We start from the raw sequence: 15865 nt of genomic DNA on the forward strand, positions 1-15865 counted from the left end.
GGTTGTCTGTGTCTATGTGTCGGCCCTGTGATGACCTGGCGACTTGTCCAGGGTGTACCCTGCCTTTCGCCCGTAGTCAGCTGGGATAGGCTCCAGCTTGCCTGCGACCTTGTAGAACAGGATAAAGCGGCTACAGATGATGAGATGAGATGAGATGAGAGAGGTTCCCGGAGTTTCACATGTTCCTCCTGTGTCTCTATGGGTTTCGTCTGGGTTCTCTGGTTTCCTCCAACCATCCAATTCCAAAAACATGTCATTAAGTGGACTGGCGACGCTAAATTGCTCCTTGATGTGAATGAATGTGTGAATGTGTTTGCATGGTGCCCTGTAACAGACTGGCATCCCATCCAGGATGTGTTCCTGTTTCAAGGCTAGTGTTCCTCATAGCATTGTCGTACTTGAGACCGGTCTCAAGACCACTTTTTATGAGTTCATCCGGTCATAGACCAGGCCGGATGAGCTTACGCGATCACGCGTCATCTATCGTTGTCGTCAATCCACAATTTACAAAAATCACTACTCCTCCTACAGGATTGATCAGATTTTGATCAAACTCATATATAATGTTCCCTAGGTAGGTGTGCATTGAAATTCTCAAGATGGTGGCGCCACCTGACATATTTATGATTTTATGGGCGTCTGAAATTTTTGGGTGACTCATCACATCAAACGCTACTCTTCGTAAACCGCTGGGATGTTTTCACTGAAACACACCCAGAAGACTCTCAAGACATATTCCAACAAGAATTGTTCATCAGGTGGCACCACCTACCATGGATGAGGCTATAGAAGGGTCACGTGCAATTTCATGAAAACCGCTACTCCTCCTACAGGAGTGATCAGATTTTTGATCAAACTCATATAGAATGTTCTCCAGGTTGGTATGTATAAAAGTTGTCAAGACAGTGGCACCACCTGTCATATTTAACATTTTATGGGTGTTTGAAAATTTTGGATGACTCTTCACACCAAACACTACTGTTTGTAAACTGCTAGGATGTTTTAACTGAAACTCACCCAGAAGACTCTAAAGACATATTCCAACAAGAATTGTTCACCAGTTGGCGCCACCTGCCATGGATGCGGCTACACAGGGGTCAAATGCAATTTCACAAAAATTGCTGCTCCTCCCACAAGATTGATCCGATTTCAAACTCCCACACAACAGTGGCTGGTATGAGCTACAGCCTCATTGAGAGTATTTTTGAAGGTCTCGGTCTCATCTCAGAATTGACCGCATTTTTACTCAGTCTTGTCTCGGAAATAGAGACTCGGGATTTAATTTCAAGACAGGTCAAGACCACAACTGTGGGGATTTCACTAAATTGCCTGTGTATTGTCTGATTTATTTATAAACATCATTACTGTGATTGGATGGAAAACTTCTTGCTTTAAAGGCAACCAAAAACGTGACTCATTGCTAATTTGAAATGTTGGTTACTATTCATGGCTGTCACCCCTCCCTACTCCTTCACACACACTGATCTAGTCTTGGTCTTGCCCTGTCTTGGTCTTGACTTGGTCTCAGCCCCTCAAAGTCTTGGTCTTGTCTCGGTCTCGATACACTTTGGTCTTGCTCATGACTTGGTCTCGGTTTAGGTGGTCTTGACTACAATTCTAGTTCCTCAGTTAGGCTGTAGGTTCCTTCAACCAGGGTGCTAATTACTGAAAGTGAATGAATGATGAATAAATAAATGCCTAATATTTCTATTTTGCCATTATCCTTTAGCTAGATGTATATTTACAAGTTTATAGAAATATAACTTTTGATAGGTCTCTAAAGACATATTTTATATTTTATATATGTATAAAGACAATTATAAAGGCATATTTATCCTGGTCATGGATACATTATCAGTGAAATACATTTAAAATGCATTTTGAGGTCTAACGGTCTATTTTGTTGAACAGCAACATGCACCACTTTTTTCCAATGGCAAAGTTCAGGTGATACCAACTTTCAAGAAAATGGTTTGCATGTACAGAATGACGATGTTTGTTTAACCTTAAAGGCCCTTGATACAAGAGGCAAAAAGTCAGGAGATGCTACACTCACTGGCCACTTTATTAGGAGCACCCATCTATACACCTGCTGTTTTACGTAGTTGTCTAATCAGCCGATCCCTTAACAGCAACACAATGCATAAAATCATGCAGATACAAATCAAGAGCTTCAGTTCATGTTCACTTCAAACATCAGAATGTGAAAAATCGTGATCTCAAAGTGTGACTTTCTTTCACTGTGGCATGGGTGTTGGTTTGAGCCAGATGGACTGGTTTGAGTATTTCAGAAACTGCTGACCTCCTGGGGTTTTCACACACAACAGTCTGTAGAGTTTACACAGAATGGTGCAAAAAACATGGAGCGAGTGACAGTTGTGTGGGTGGAAACAAACGCCTTGTTGATAAGAGAGGTCAGAGGAAAATGGCCAGATCAGTTCGAGTTGCCAGAAAGGATATAGCAATTCTGTACAACTGTGGTGAGCAGAAAAGCATCTCAGCATGCAACAGCAAAAGACCACATTGGGTTCCGCTCCTGCCAGCCAAGAACAGGAATCTGAGAATAAAGAACTATTAAAATGGCCGGTGAATGTATTGCTTTAACTACTTTGAAAGAGAGCAAGACTACCTTTGGCATTTTGATACCGCCAATAAAATGAAGTCATTTATTATTTGTATTGATGGGCGCATTGATGGATTTGCAAAAAATTATCCTTGGCTCAGTGGTTCAGGCATTGGCCCAGTGATCAGAAGGGAATGACATCCCAGCACCACTTTTGGGTTCTGGAGCAAGACCCTTCACAACTGTTCAGTTGTATGCTGTCTTAATTGTTAGTTGCTTTGGATAAAAGCATCAAGCAAATGAGATTAATCATTTCTAGATTACTATAGATTACTATAAACTACAGTGGTGCTTGAAAGTTTGTGAGTCCTTTAGAATTTTCTATATTTCTCCATAAATATGACCTAAAACATCATCAGATTTTCACACAAGTCCTAAAAGTAGATAAAGAGAACCCAGTTAAACAAATGAGACAAAAATATTATACTTGGTCATTTATTTATTGAGGAAAATGATCCAATATTACATATCTGTGAGTGGCAAAAGTATGTGAACCTCTGCATTCAGTATCTGGTGTGACCCCCTTGTGCAGCAATAACTGCAACTAAACGTTTCCGGTAACTGTTGGTCAGTCCTGCACACCGGCTTGGAGGAATTTTAGCCCATTCCTCCGTACAGAACAGCTTCAACTCTGGGATGTTGGTGGGTTTCCTCACATGAACTGCTCGCTTCAGGTCCGTCCACAACATTTTGATTGGATTAAGGTCAGGACTTTGACTTGGCCATTCCAAAACATTAACTTTATTCTTCTTTAACCATTCTTTGGTAGAACAACTTGTGTGCTTTGGATCATTGTCTTGCTGCATGACCCACCTACTCTTGAGATTCAGTTCATTGACAGATGTCCTGACAGTTTCCTTTAGAATTCACTGGTATAATTCAAAATTCATTGTTCCATCAATGATGGCAAGCCGTCCTGGCCCAGATGCAGCAAAACAGGCCCAAACCATGATACTACCACCACCATGTTGCACAGATGGGATAAGGTTCTTATGCTGGAATGCAGTGTTTCCCTTTCTCCAAACATAACGCTTCTCATTGAAACCAAAAAGTTCTATTTTGGTCTCATCCATCCACAAAACATTTTTCCAATAGCCTTCTGGCTTGTCCACATGATCTTTAGCAAACTGCAGACGAGCAGCAATGTTCTTTTTGGAGAGCAGTGGCTTTCTCCTTGCAGCCCTACCATGCACACCATCATTGTTCTGTGTTCTCCTGATGGTGGACTCATGAACAGTAACATTAGCCAATGTGAGAGAGGCCTTCAGTTGCTTAGAAGTTACCCTGGGGTCCTTTGTGACCTCGCCGACTATTACACGCCTTGCTCTTGGAGTGATCTTTGTTGGTCGACCACTCCTGGGGAGGGTAACAATGGTCTTGAATTTCCTCCATTTGTACACAATCTGCCTGACTGTGGATTGGTGGAGTCCAAACTCTTTAGAGATGGTTTTGTAACCTTTTCCAGCCTGATGAGCATCAACAACGCTTTTTCTGAGGTCCTCAGAAATCTCCTTTGTTCGTGCCATGATACACTTCCACAAACATGTGTTGTGAAGATCAGACTTTGATAGATCCCTGTTCTTTAAATAAAACAGGGTGCCCACTCACACCTGATTGTCATCCCATTGATTGAAAACACCGGACTCTAATTTCACCTTCAAATTAACTGCTAATCCTAGAGGTTCACATAGTTTTGCCACTCACAGATATGTAATATTGGATCATTTTCCTCAATAAATAAATGACCAAGTATAATATTTTTGTCTCATTTGTTTAACTGGGTTCTCTTTATCTACTTTTAAGACTTGTGTGAAAATCTGATGATGTTTTAGGTCATATTTATGCAGAAATATAGAAAATTCTAAAGGGTTCACAAACTTTCAAGCGCCACTGTAAAATACTCAAAATGTAGATTATTACAAGCAGGAATCCAAAACTTGAGACGTTTCGATATGGAAACTGTAGAATTGCAGGTTGTTCTAGAACAGCTATGGGAGATTATGGTACACAAAATGTTTGCATCAGTGATGGTCTCTTGTGAGCACTTGATAGTTCATGTACACCAGATTTTTATCTAAAATATTACACCCTGTCCTTTCAGTGGTTCATTTCTGCTGGAAAGGTCACATGCAAGGAGGTTTGCCAGGAATGAACATTGTGTATGTGTGTTGTGCACAGATATTGGTGTGTATGCATTTATGTGTTGCTCTGTTTCAGAACTGTAACCACATAACCTGCTTTCTAGATCAAAATCAAATAGCGCTCACTCCGTTGTGTATTTAATTAATTCGAGAAATGTCTCATTGTACTCTATGCTTCATGTAATGTTTTATTTTTCCTGTAATTACTGTGAGTGCTAAGTGTTTTTCTGTCTGACTTGTGTTTCCTTTATTCTCTTTCTGCAGCTGTCTGCTTCTAATGCTTATTCTTTATCTGTGAAGCTGCTTACATCTGTGCATTTCTGTGTTTTGTCTCTGTACTTTTTGTGTATGTGCACATTTTATGTTTTGTATCATTTGCTTTCTCTGATCAGATCACAACAAAGCATAACCAGGTGGGGGCAGTCTTAATCTCTATAGTTACCCTTTAACCCCATGACCTTTCCTTCCTGACACTGCTCCCCATTGCAAAAAAAAACCAATAACGAAGCCTGTTACTTTCCTTTTGGTCCTTTAAGACACCATACATGCCATAGTACAAGTCGTGCTATGATACTATTACTGCCATTGCCTGCAAAGGAAACATATCACTTCTTTTTAAAGTAGACAACAGACTGGAACATTTATTAAATTGTGATAAATGAACATAGGTTCATTGGTGTTTTTAAAAATAATAACAAACAAGTGATACTTGAAATTATTCTAGCCACATTCACTGGATATGAGCAATCGCGCACTCTGATTGGCTATTCTACTACTAGGATATCAACTCATATACCGTGGGTGGAGAAAAACAAAATGGCGGAGCGTGTTTGTTGCTGAATCAACCAAAGATGAAATAAAAACTCTCCTCGAAAACAAAACCCCCAAAAAGCAACAAAGTATGGAATGAAAGTATGGAGCACTTGCATGTGACATCACAGCCAATCCAGATTGTGACAGACGCCATCTTGTCGGTCAAACGCCATATTCCGCCTTCTACTTCTGGTTCTACTTCTGCTTTTACTTCTACCTTTTCTTCTGGAAAACCCTACTATATACAATTCTACTACAACGGCTGCGGCTACAAGCTCTCCCTACCTGTGCACGTTTTTTATGTTTTTAGTGTGTATTTTTGCGTGTTGTTCGTCTGTACCGGACTTCAATATTCACTACAACCGTATGGACTTACTGGACATTGGTTTCCAGTAGAAAATGACGGTTTGTAGCGATTTCCATCGCATGCACAACATTCCAGACGAGAGAAAAAAAAAAACATTCCGGACGAGATAGCGAGACCAGCGGGGTCTCCGTGGATTGTTATCGGAAGCAAAGCGAAGGAGGCGGTGCCGGGAGCGGAAGCAAAAGCGCGGCTGCAGAGCCGGCCTGTTGACTAAGCTCAGAAAACAGCCACTCAAACCTCCACTGCCAAGCCTCTACCTCTCCAACGCCAGATCCATGTAAACAAGACGGACGATTTGGAATTACAGCTGGAATTACCTTATTCTATTCTATAATCGACTGGTCAGTGCTATACTCAATACTTATAAGTGACTTACCCATCCAATGAGGATTCTTGTTTACAAGATGCCACATCTGAGTCGCTGACAAATCCTGAATTTCTGTAAAGATAACTGTCCAGAGATTTATAAGCACGCAGTGCTTCACCACTGAACAGCGAGGGAAAGTTAATGAGGTAATTATACACGTCCGGGTATTCCGCTGGCAGTTCAAAATCCGGTCGTGAAAACTCCGTCCGGTAAGCCATAAGGGTCACAAATCTGTAGATCGTTTATTTTAGACATATATCTAGTTATCTGTTCATTAGAAAAATGAGCCGTGTAGTCCGTCGGTTGAAATTGATCCATTCTGTACACGAGTGCAGCAGTATTCAGCGGTGTTTTTGACCGACAAGATGGCGGTTGTGTACTTTCCGGTCACGTGACTGCAAGATCTCTATTTGATGGTAAGAACATACAGTATCTTTTTTTTCAAGAATTATTATTATTATAGCATTTTTCACAAATTGAGACTGTCATTTTGCTGGTTTGTTTACATTCTAAGCGGAAATTATTTTCTCGGACGTTTTTTATAAAGTTTGTTTATTGAATTTGCAAAAAAAAAAAGAAAGAAAAATGCTCTGTTTCTCAAAATCCAGCGAATGTGGATAGAATAAGACAGTTATTCCACTCAGTCTCATCGTACATGGCTTATAGCCAACTCGGCGCTACGGGCCTCATCGGCTATCAGCTCAGGTACGTCTCGATTTCGTGGAATAACTGTTAAATATGCTTATTATAGAAAATTTGGACCAATCAGATTTGATGTATTACAAACATGATGGGTGGAACCTCTAGAGGCAATGGGAGAATAGGAGCTGATCTTTGACATGTAGGAGTGTACAAGACTGATCAGTGCGTTACCCCAATGTAACTCCTCATGGGAGAGTACAAATGATCAAGCCATTCAGAATGCTACACTACACCTGTTCTCCCAACAAAAAGTGCAATAATGGAGCCTGAATATTTTTGCTTTGTTTTTTTTTTTTTCGTTTCAATACATGCAGAAGAGGAGTAGAGGAAATATTGCTGTGGCTTTTTGCACTTTTTTGTTGAGTTTGCATGATCATACTTTAAAAAAAACTTACATACAATGTAATAGTACACACGGCTTAGTTTCCTGCTTTTTTGTTGTTGCATAAATTATAAATCTGATCTGTACACTCCAAAACAAAAAGACAGAGCAAGTAATGCACCAGGGAGCAGAACAAGCTCTGTGGTAGATTTATAATGGAAGTAAATGATTCATATTGACTAAATTGGAATTAAAAAAAAAAAAACACTGAAATAGCAACAGTTTTTTTTTAAATACAGTCTAATAGGGTTAAAGTCAGACCTGCCTGCTTGTACATAGTCTTCCACCTCCCTCCTTATCATTGTTGATATTCTTCTTGATATCTTTTTCTTTAACATAGGAATAATTACGTTTTTACTTCTGCAATTGTAAATGATTGATTAATGGGTTAGCGTCAACATTTTAGTCGAGGAAACTATAATTTCAGTTGTTAAAAATAGCTACTCGGCCGTATGCTGAGATCATTCTACTACTTATCACTTACAATATTAACTTTAAGGTTTTTTTTTTCTTTTCATCCTGAGAGATGTGTCAAAATTACACATTGTAATTTGGCTTTCACAGACAGACCATCCTTGTCCTTGTTTTTTTTTTTTGAGTCAATAATGCAATGATTTTCACTTGGTTTCATGGTCATTATTGCTAACTTATGTGCATGCATTTATTAATGAAAGATCCAAGGATTTGTGTGTGTGTGTGTTGTGGAGGAGAATGCAAGCCTCCTATGTCTATATATATATCTCATATGCCTGTGTGCACTCACATATTGATTTTGTAACCCAGAGGGAACAACGGCAAGGACATCAACACCATCAAATCCCTCAGGGTTCTCCGAGTGCTCCGGCCTCTGAAGACCATCAAAAGGCTACCTAAACTCAAGGTACAATACAACGCGCTTATGCTGCATTCAATCCATACTATATTCTTCTTTTTCTTCTTTTAGTATCGACGAGCAGTCTTCTGACAGCTAATCAGTTCTCTTCAACTAGAAGCGCAATATGCTTTCGACTTCGCTCATTCATTGTTATCATTCAGAGGTGTGTTGTGTCATGAAAAAAAGAGGATGAAGTCGAAATTGTTCATGCTAATATCATGTAATTCACTTCTCAATACTGTGCTCAGATACTCTAAACCAGCTCTTATTTCTACTTTCTGAAAGATAATTGATAAAATCTGACAAAGGCAGATGAAGTCCTGGCAGAAAAAATAGAACGTTCTAGAGACTGTATTTCGCACATCTCACAACTCGGATAACTGAAGGTCAAGGGTGAATCGTGGTGTTGGTGGATGTCTCAGCTTTACAACATGAAAAGTGATCATACCAAAAATAACATATCAGACACACAAGGTTATCTTGACAGTACACAGGCGTGACGTATTTTAGGCCTAAAGTACAATCATTACTTCCTGTATAACTAAAAATAAATAGAGATTATATTGTGAGCAGAGCCTTTTAAAAAACTTAAATAATAAGTCAGAAAATACAACCCCGATTCCAAAAAAGTTGGGACAAAGTACAAATTGTAAATAAAAACGGAATGCAATGATGTGGCAGTTTCAAAATTCCATATTTTATTCAGAATAGAACATAGGTGACATATCAAATGTTTAAACTGAGAAAATGCATCATTTAAAGAGAAAAATTAGGTGATTTTAAATTTCATGACAACAACACATCTCAAAGTTGGGACAAGGCCATGTTTACCACTGTGAGACATCCCCTTTTCTCTTTACAACAGTCTGTAAACGTCTGGGGACTGAGGAGACAAGCTGCTCAAGTTTAGGGATAGGAATGTTAACCCATTCTTGTCTAATGTAGGATTCTACTGTAGTTGCTCAACTGTCTTAGGTCTTTTTTGTCGTATCTTCCATTTTATGATGCGCCAAATGTTTTCTATGGGTGAAAGATCTGGACTGCAGGCTGGCCAGTTCAGTACCCGGACCCTTCTTCTACGCAGCCATGATGCTGTAATTGACGCAGTATGTGGTTTGGCATTGTCATGTTGGAAAATGCAAGGTCTTCCCTGAAAGAGACGTCGTCTGGATGGGAGCATATGTTGCTCTAGAACCTGGATATACCTTTCAGCATTGATGGTGTCTTTCCAGATGTGTAAGCTGCCCATGCCACACGCACTAATGCAACCCCATACCATCAGAGATGCAGGCTTCTGAACTGAGCGCTGATAACAACTTGGGTCGTCCTTCTCCTCTTTAGTCCGAATGACACGGCGTCCCTGATTTCCATAAGGAACTTCAAATTTTGATTCGTCTGACCACAGAACAGTTTTCCACTTTGCCACAGTCCATTTTAAATGAGCCTTGGCCCAGAGAAGACGTCTGCGCTTCTGGATCATGTTTCGATACGGCTTCTTCTTTGAACTATAGAGTTTTAGCTGGCAACGGCGGATGGCACGGTGAATTGTGTTGACAGATAATGTTCTCTGGAAATATTCCTGAGCCCATTTTGTGATTTCCAATACAGAAGCATGCCTGTATGTGATGCAGTGCCGTCTAAGGGCCCGAAGATCACGGGCACCCAGTATGGTTTTCCGGCCTTGACCCTTACGCACAGAGATTCTTCCAGATTCTCTGAATCTTTTGATGATATTATGCACTGTAGATGATGATATGTTCAAACTCTTTGCAATTTTACACTGTCAAACTCCTTTCTGATATTGCTCCACTATTTGTCGGCGCAGAATTAGGGAGATTGGTGATCCTCTTCCCATCTTTACTTCTGAGAGCCGCTGCCACTCCAAGATGCTCTTTTTATACCCATTCATGTTAATGACCTATTGCCAATTGACCTAATGAGTTGCAATTTGGTCCTCCGGCTGTTCCTTTTTTGTACCTTTAACTTTTCCAGCCTCTTATTGCCCCTGTCCCAACTTTTTTGAGATGTGTTGCTGTCATGAAATTTCAAATGAGCCGATATTTGGCATGAAATTTCAAAATGTCTCACTTTCGACATTTGATATGTTGTCTATGTTCTATTGTGAATACAATATCAGTTTTTGAGATTTGTAAATTATTGCATTCTGTTTTATTTACAATTTGTACTTTGTCCCAACTTTTTTGGAATCGGGGTTGTAAACCGTCTTTTTGTTTTTGGATGGATTGAGGAATACACTGACTTTCAACAACCGTAAGCTAGTCACTATTTTAACAGCCACTATTTACAGTGGTGCTTGAAAGTTTGTGAACCTTTTAGAATTTTCTATATTTCTGCATAAATATGACTTAAAACATCATCAGATTTTCACACAAGTCCTAAAAGTAGATAAAGAGAACCCAGTTAAACAAATGAGACAAAAATATTATACTTGGTCATTTATTTATTGAGGAAAGTGATCCAATATTACATATCTGTGAGTGGCAAAAGTATGTGAACCTCTAGGATTAGCAGTTAATTTGAAGGTGAAATTAGAGTCAGGTGTTTTCAGTCAATGGGATGACAATCAGCTGTGAGTGGGCACCCTGTTTTATTTAAAAAACAGGGATATATTAAAGTCTGACCTTCACAACACATGTTTGTGGAAGTGTATCCTGGCATGAACAAAGGAGATTTCTGAGGACCTCAGAAAAAGCGTTCTTGATGCTCATCAGGCTGGAAAAGGTTACAAAACCGTCTCTAAATAGTTTGTACTCCACCAATCCACAGTCAGACAGATTGTGTACAAGTAGAGGAAATTCAAGACCGTTGTTACCCTCCCCAGGAGTGGTCAACCAACAAAGATCACTCCAAGAGCAAGGTGTGTAATAGTCGGCGAAGTCACAAAGGACCCCAGAGTAACTTCTAAGCAACTGAAGGCCTCTCTCACATCGGCTAATGTTACTGTTCATGAGTCCACCATCAGGAGAACACAGAACAACGATGGTGTGCATGGTAGGGCTGCAAGGAGAAAGCCACTGCTCTCCAAAAAGAACATTGCTGCTCGTCTGCAGTTTGCTAAAGATCACATGGACAAGCCAGAAGGCTATTGGAAAAATGTTCTGTGGACGGATGAGACCAAAATAGAACTTTTTGGTTTAAATGAGAAACATTATGTTTGAAGAAAGGAAAGCACTACATTCCAGCATAAGAACCTTATCCCATCTATGAAACATGGTGGTGATACTATCATGGTTTGGGCCCGTTTTGATGCATCTGGGCCAGGACGGCTTGCCATCATTGATGGAACAATGAATTCTGAATTATACCAGTGAATTCTAAAGGAAAATGCCAGGACATCTGTCCATGAACTGAATCTCAAGAGAAGGTGGGTCATGCAGCAAGACAACGACCCTAAGCACACAAGTTGTTCTACCAAAGAATGGTTAAAGAAGAATAAAGTTAATGTTTTGGAATGGCCAAGTCAAAGTCCTGACCTTAATCCAATTGAAATGTTGTGGAAGGACCTGAAGCGAGCAGTTCATGTGAGGAAACCCACCAACATCCCAGAGTTGAAGCTGTTCTGTACGGAGGAACGGGCTAAAATTCCTCCAAGCCAGTGTGCAGGACTGATCAACAGTTACCAGAAATGTTTAGTTGCAGTTATTGCTGCACAAGGGGGTCACACCAGATACTGAAAGCAAAGGTTCACATATTTTTGCCACTTACAGATATGTAATATTGGATCGTTTTCCTCAATAAATAAATGACCAAGTATAATATTTTTGTCTCATTTGTTTAACTGGGTTCTCTTTATCTACTTTTAGAACTTGGGTGAAAATCTGATGATGTTTTAGGTCATATTTATGCAGAAATATAGAAAATTCTAAAGGGTTCACAAACTTTCAAGCACCACTGTAATTCTGCGATTTTTACTGTTGGTGAGACGATCCCTTTGCTATCTTTTAAAACCTGCTTGAGAGTTTGAGCCTGTTTGAAATTGTTATGCATTAAATAAGACTTGATTCTGACTGGTCAAAATGTGTTGATTAGTTTTCTATAATATAAGCTTTATTGCTAGTTTCAGAGTAATGTGCTCATTTTAATACTCATCATTCATTTGAGATTATCATTTTTATAGTAACTAGAAGGACACTCAGTAGAGTGCATACCTCCATCAAGCCACATATCCGGATTTGCATCAAAATGTAATCAATTGTTCCTTGGCCAGTGGCATGGCGGTGTAGTGGTTAGCATGGTCACCTCATAGCAAGAAGGTTCTGGGTTTGAGCCCAGTGGCCGACGGCGGCCTTTCTGTGTGGAGTTTGCATGTTCTCTCTGTGTCTGCGTGGGTTTCCTCCGGGTGCTCTGGTTTCTCCCACAGTCCAAAGACATGCAGGTTAGGCTAACTGGTGGCTTTAAATTGACCGTAGGTGTGAATGGTTGTTTGTCTTTATGTGCCAGCCCTGTGATGACCTGGCGACTTGTCCAGGGTGTACCCCGCCTCTTGCCCACAGTCAGCTGGGATAGGCTCCAGCTTGCCTGTGACCCTGCACAGGATAAGCGGTTACAGATAATGGATGGATGTTCCTTGGCCTATGGCTCACCTTTCCTCAAAATTTCATCAAAATCTGTTTGCTAATTTTTGAGTTATGTTGGGAACAAACAAAACAATTATTGCCAGGCAAAACAAACCTTGCTTGGCCTATTCACCTTCCAAGGTGAATCCGTGACCTTCAGTTTGACATTTCAAGGTCACTCAAGGTCAACATTCATGGTGCTAAATGAAAGCCCATATGGGACCACCTATATGTTGATAATGGTAATATTTCTCAATCATCAGCTGTCAGGTTATAGTCCTATGAATATCCATGACCTTGAGTTTGACATTTCAAAGTCATTCAAGGTCACAGGTCATGATGGCAACTGAAAGCCCATATGGAACTTCTTATATGTTGATAATGGTAAACATCTGTCTATCATTAATCATTTTAAAGTTATGAGCCTCTGAAAACCTGTGACCTTGAATTTGACCTTTCAGGGTCACTCATGGTCAAAGGTCATGGTGCCAAATGAGAGCCTATATATTACTTTCTATATGTTGATTATATTAAGTATCTCTCTCTCTTGAACCGTTTCCCAGTTATGAGCCTCTGAAAACCTGTGACCTTGACCCCTGACATTTGAACTGCTAAGAAACCTATGAGAGATACCCCATCATGTAGCATGTCAATGAAAGCAGAATTGAAAGATAAACATTTTGGATTTGGTTTGAAGTAAACATGATGAATATGAAGGAAGCTATCCTGAAAAAAAACCTATTTTGACCTTTTTGGTGACCTTGACCAGATGACCCTCAAAATGTTGGAGGTTCTATTTGAGACCAATGCCCATCTATCCTGAAAGTTTCATGAAGATTGGTCCAGCCATTTTCCCATAATGGTGTGAACAAAAAAACAAAGAAACCCCACCAAAAACAATACCTCACCCCCCGCTGGACTCTGTCCCGGGCGAGGTAAAAATCCTGGATCCGCATACATCTGGATCCATATACATGACCGGATTTGCATCAAAATCTAATCAATTGTTCTTTGGCCCGTGGCTCATCTTTCGTCAAAATTTCTTCAAAATCCATTCACTACTTTTTGAGTTACATTGGGAACAGACAAACAAACAAATAAACAAACAGAGGCAAAAACATAACCTCCTTCAACAAAGTTGGTGGAGGTTATAACTTATACAGGGACTTGTATGACAGACACTTTGCATAACCAAATGCTTTAATGTGTAGTTGTTCATACAATGATGTTTTCTGTGAGATGATTATTTATCATATTTATAAGGAGTCTCTCGTGTCAGACATTTGCAACAGTCAAACAGTGTAAAATTGGAATTGTCTGCAAATTGCTGTGGTCAAGAGGAATAAAAGATGTCAGGTCATGCAGTTATTGGAAAATAATCAACTTCGGGGTGGTAACAGTAAAGATGCATCATACCGGACTGCATCACACTATCCCCCATGTTCAAAGATATGCAAATTAGGAATAAAAAACAGCCTCTAGGGTTATTCAGTGCATACTTAGTGCTGGTCGTAAGCCCGGATAAACAGAAGGCCCAATGTGTGATTAGCATGAGCCAAACTGGTTATTAACCTTCTAAAAATAAAGTATCATATATCCTGTCATTGATTGCTTTCCTATAACTTCATGCATCTTACTTTATTCCTTGCTTGACAAAGAAATTGTGGAATGTTTTAAGTGATTTGACACAGTAATGAGGAACAGTGAAAGGAATAAACTGTAGCATATCAGGACGCATGCAAACTTTTAAGCATGATAATAAATCAAATAAAACCCTCCTATTCAATTGCAGTAATTTTTTAGTTCATGCTAAAATGTAGATTTATGTCTATTAGACATGTAATGATTCACCCAATTCACGATTCAACTCAAGTCACGATACTGGGTTCATGATTCGATTTTCCCATGATATTTTCTACATTTATTTTAAAATTCTTCATGAACTTAAATATTCCTTCTGTTAAATAAAAAAAACCTCTTAATAACCAGCAGTAATTATTTACTCACATTTGTAAAGGCTGGATGAAATTTAATAGCCTAGTAACTCGAATATTCATTTTATTAACATTAAAAAAGTAAGAACAAATACGCCTTTTATTTATAAACTTTTATAAACATTTGTACTACCTCCATTTGCTTCTCTTTTCATTATTTCTCAGCCGTCTGTAAAAAGAAAGCTCTGATTTCTTATTATACAAGATACAAGATATGGAAAATAATATTGATCCGGAAAATAATCTTTTCAGCAACATCAATATCAGCTGCCGGTATTACACTGAATATCAATACAATGCAAAGATCAGAGATGGAAATAAGATATCAATTATTCATTTCAATATCAGAAGTATGTATGCCAATTTCCATAAAATGAAGGAATATCTCAGTCAGTTCAATACTCCATTCAATATAATAGCCATATCAGAAACTTGGATCAATGATGAGATGGGAGTAGATTTTGAGCTGAACGGGTATGAATTAAATTATATCAATAGAAAGAACAAAAGAGGAGGGGGAGTGGCAATATATGTTGATAATAGTTTGGAATATAAAATTAATAATAAAATGACGGTAGCTGTTGATGATTGGATGGAGTGTATTACAATAGAAATATGCTGTGAAAAAATGAAAAATATAATGGTGAGCTGTATATACAGATGTCCTGGATCAAGCATAGAAGTTTTTATAGATTGGATGGAAAGTATGTTTATAAAATCAACTCAGAAGGTCATGTACATCTGTGGTGATTTTAACATCGACCTCTTAAATCATAAGAAACACAAAATGACAGAAGAGTTCATTAATTCAATGTTCAGTATGGGACTGTACCCAACTATTACCAGACCAAGCAGGATCACTTCTCACAGCACCACTTTAATAGATAATATATTTACTAATATCCTGGAAAATAATATAGAGAGCGGTCTACTATTAACAGACATCAGTGACCACCTACCTATTTTTAATGTATATTACTGTAATTATAGCAAGAAAAAGGATACTAAAAATTATGAATATATAA

The 15865-nt window shown here is 39.0% G+C and overlaps 1 protein-coding gene across 15 annotated transcripts in view; it reads left to right on the forward strand.

Moving 5' to 3' along the window:
- The window catches only part of cacna1bb (calcium channel, voltage-dependent, N type, alpha 1B subunit, b), a 320447-nt gene that overhangs the window by 228372 nt on the left and 76210 nt on the right, over nucleotides 1–15865 (forward strand). For all 15 annotated transcript variants that reach the window (XM_060935527.1, XM_060935526.1, XM_060935532.1 and 12 more), the window contains one exon: nucleotides 8179–8275. In XM_060935527.1, coding sequence (XP_060791510.1) covers nucleotides 8179–8275 — 97 coding nt within the window. The remainder of the gene's footprint in view (nucleotides 1–8178; nucleotides 8276–15865) is intronic.

Source organism: Neoarius graeffei, chromosome 12, assembly GCF_027579695.1.
Source record: "Neoarius graeffei isolate fNeoGra1 chromosome 12, fNeoGra1.pri, whole genome shotgun sequence".
Classification (NCBI taxonomy): domain Eukaryota; kingdom Metazoa; phylum Chordata; class Actinopteri; order Siluriformes; family Ariidae; genus Neoarius; species Neoarius graeffei.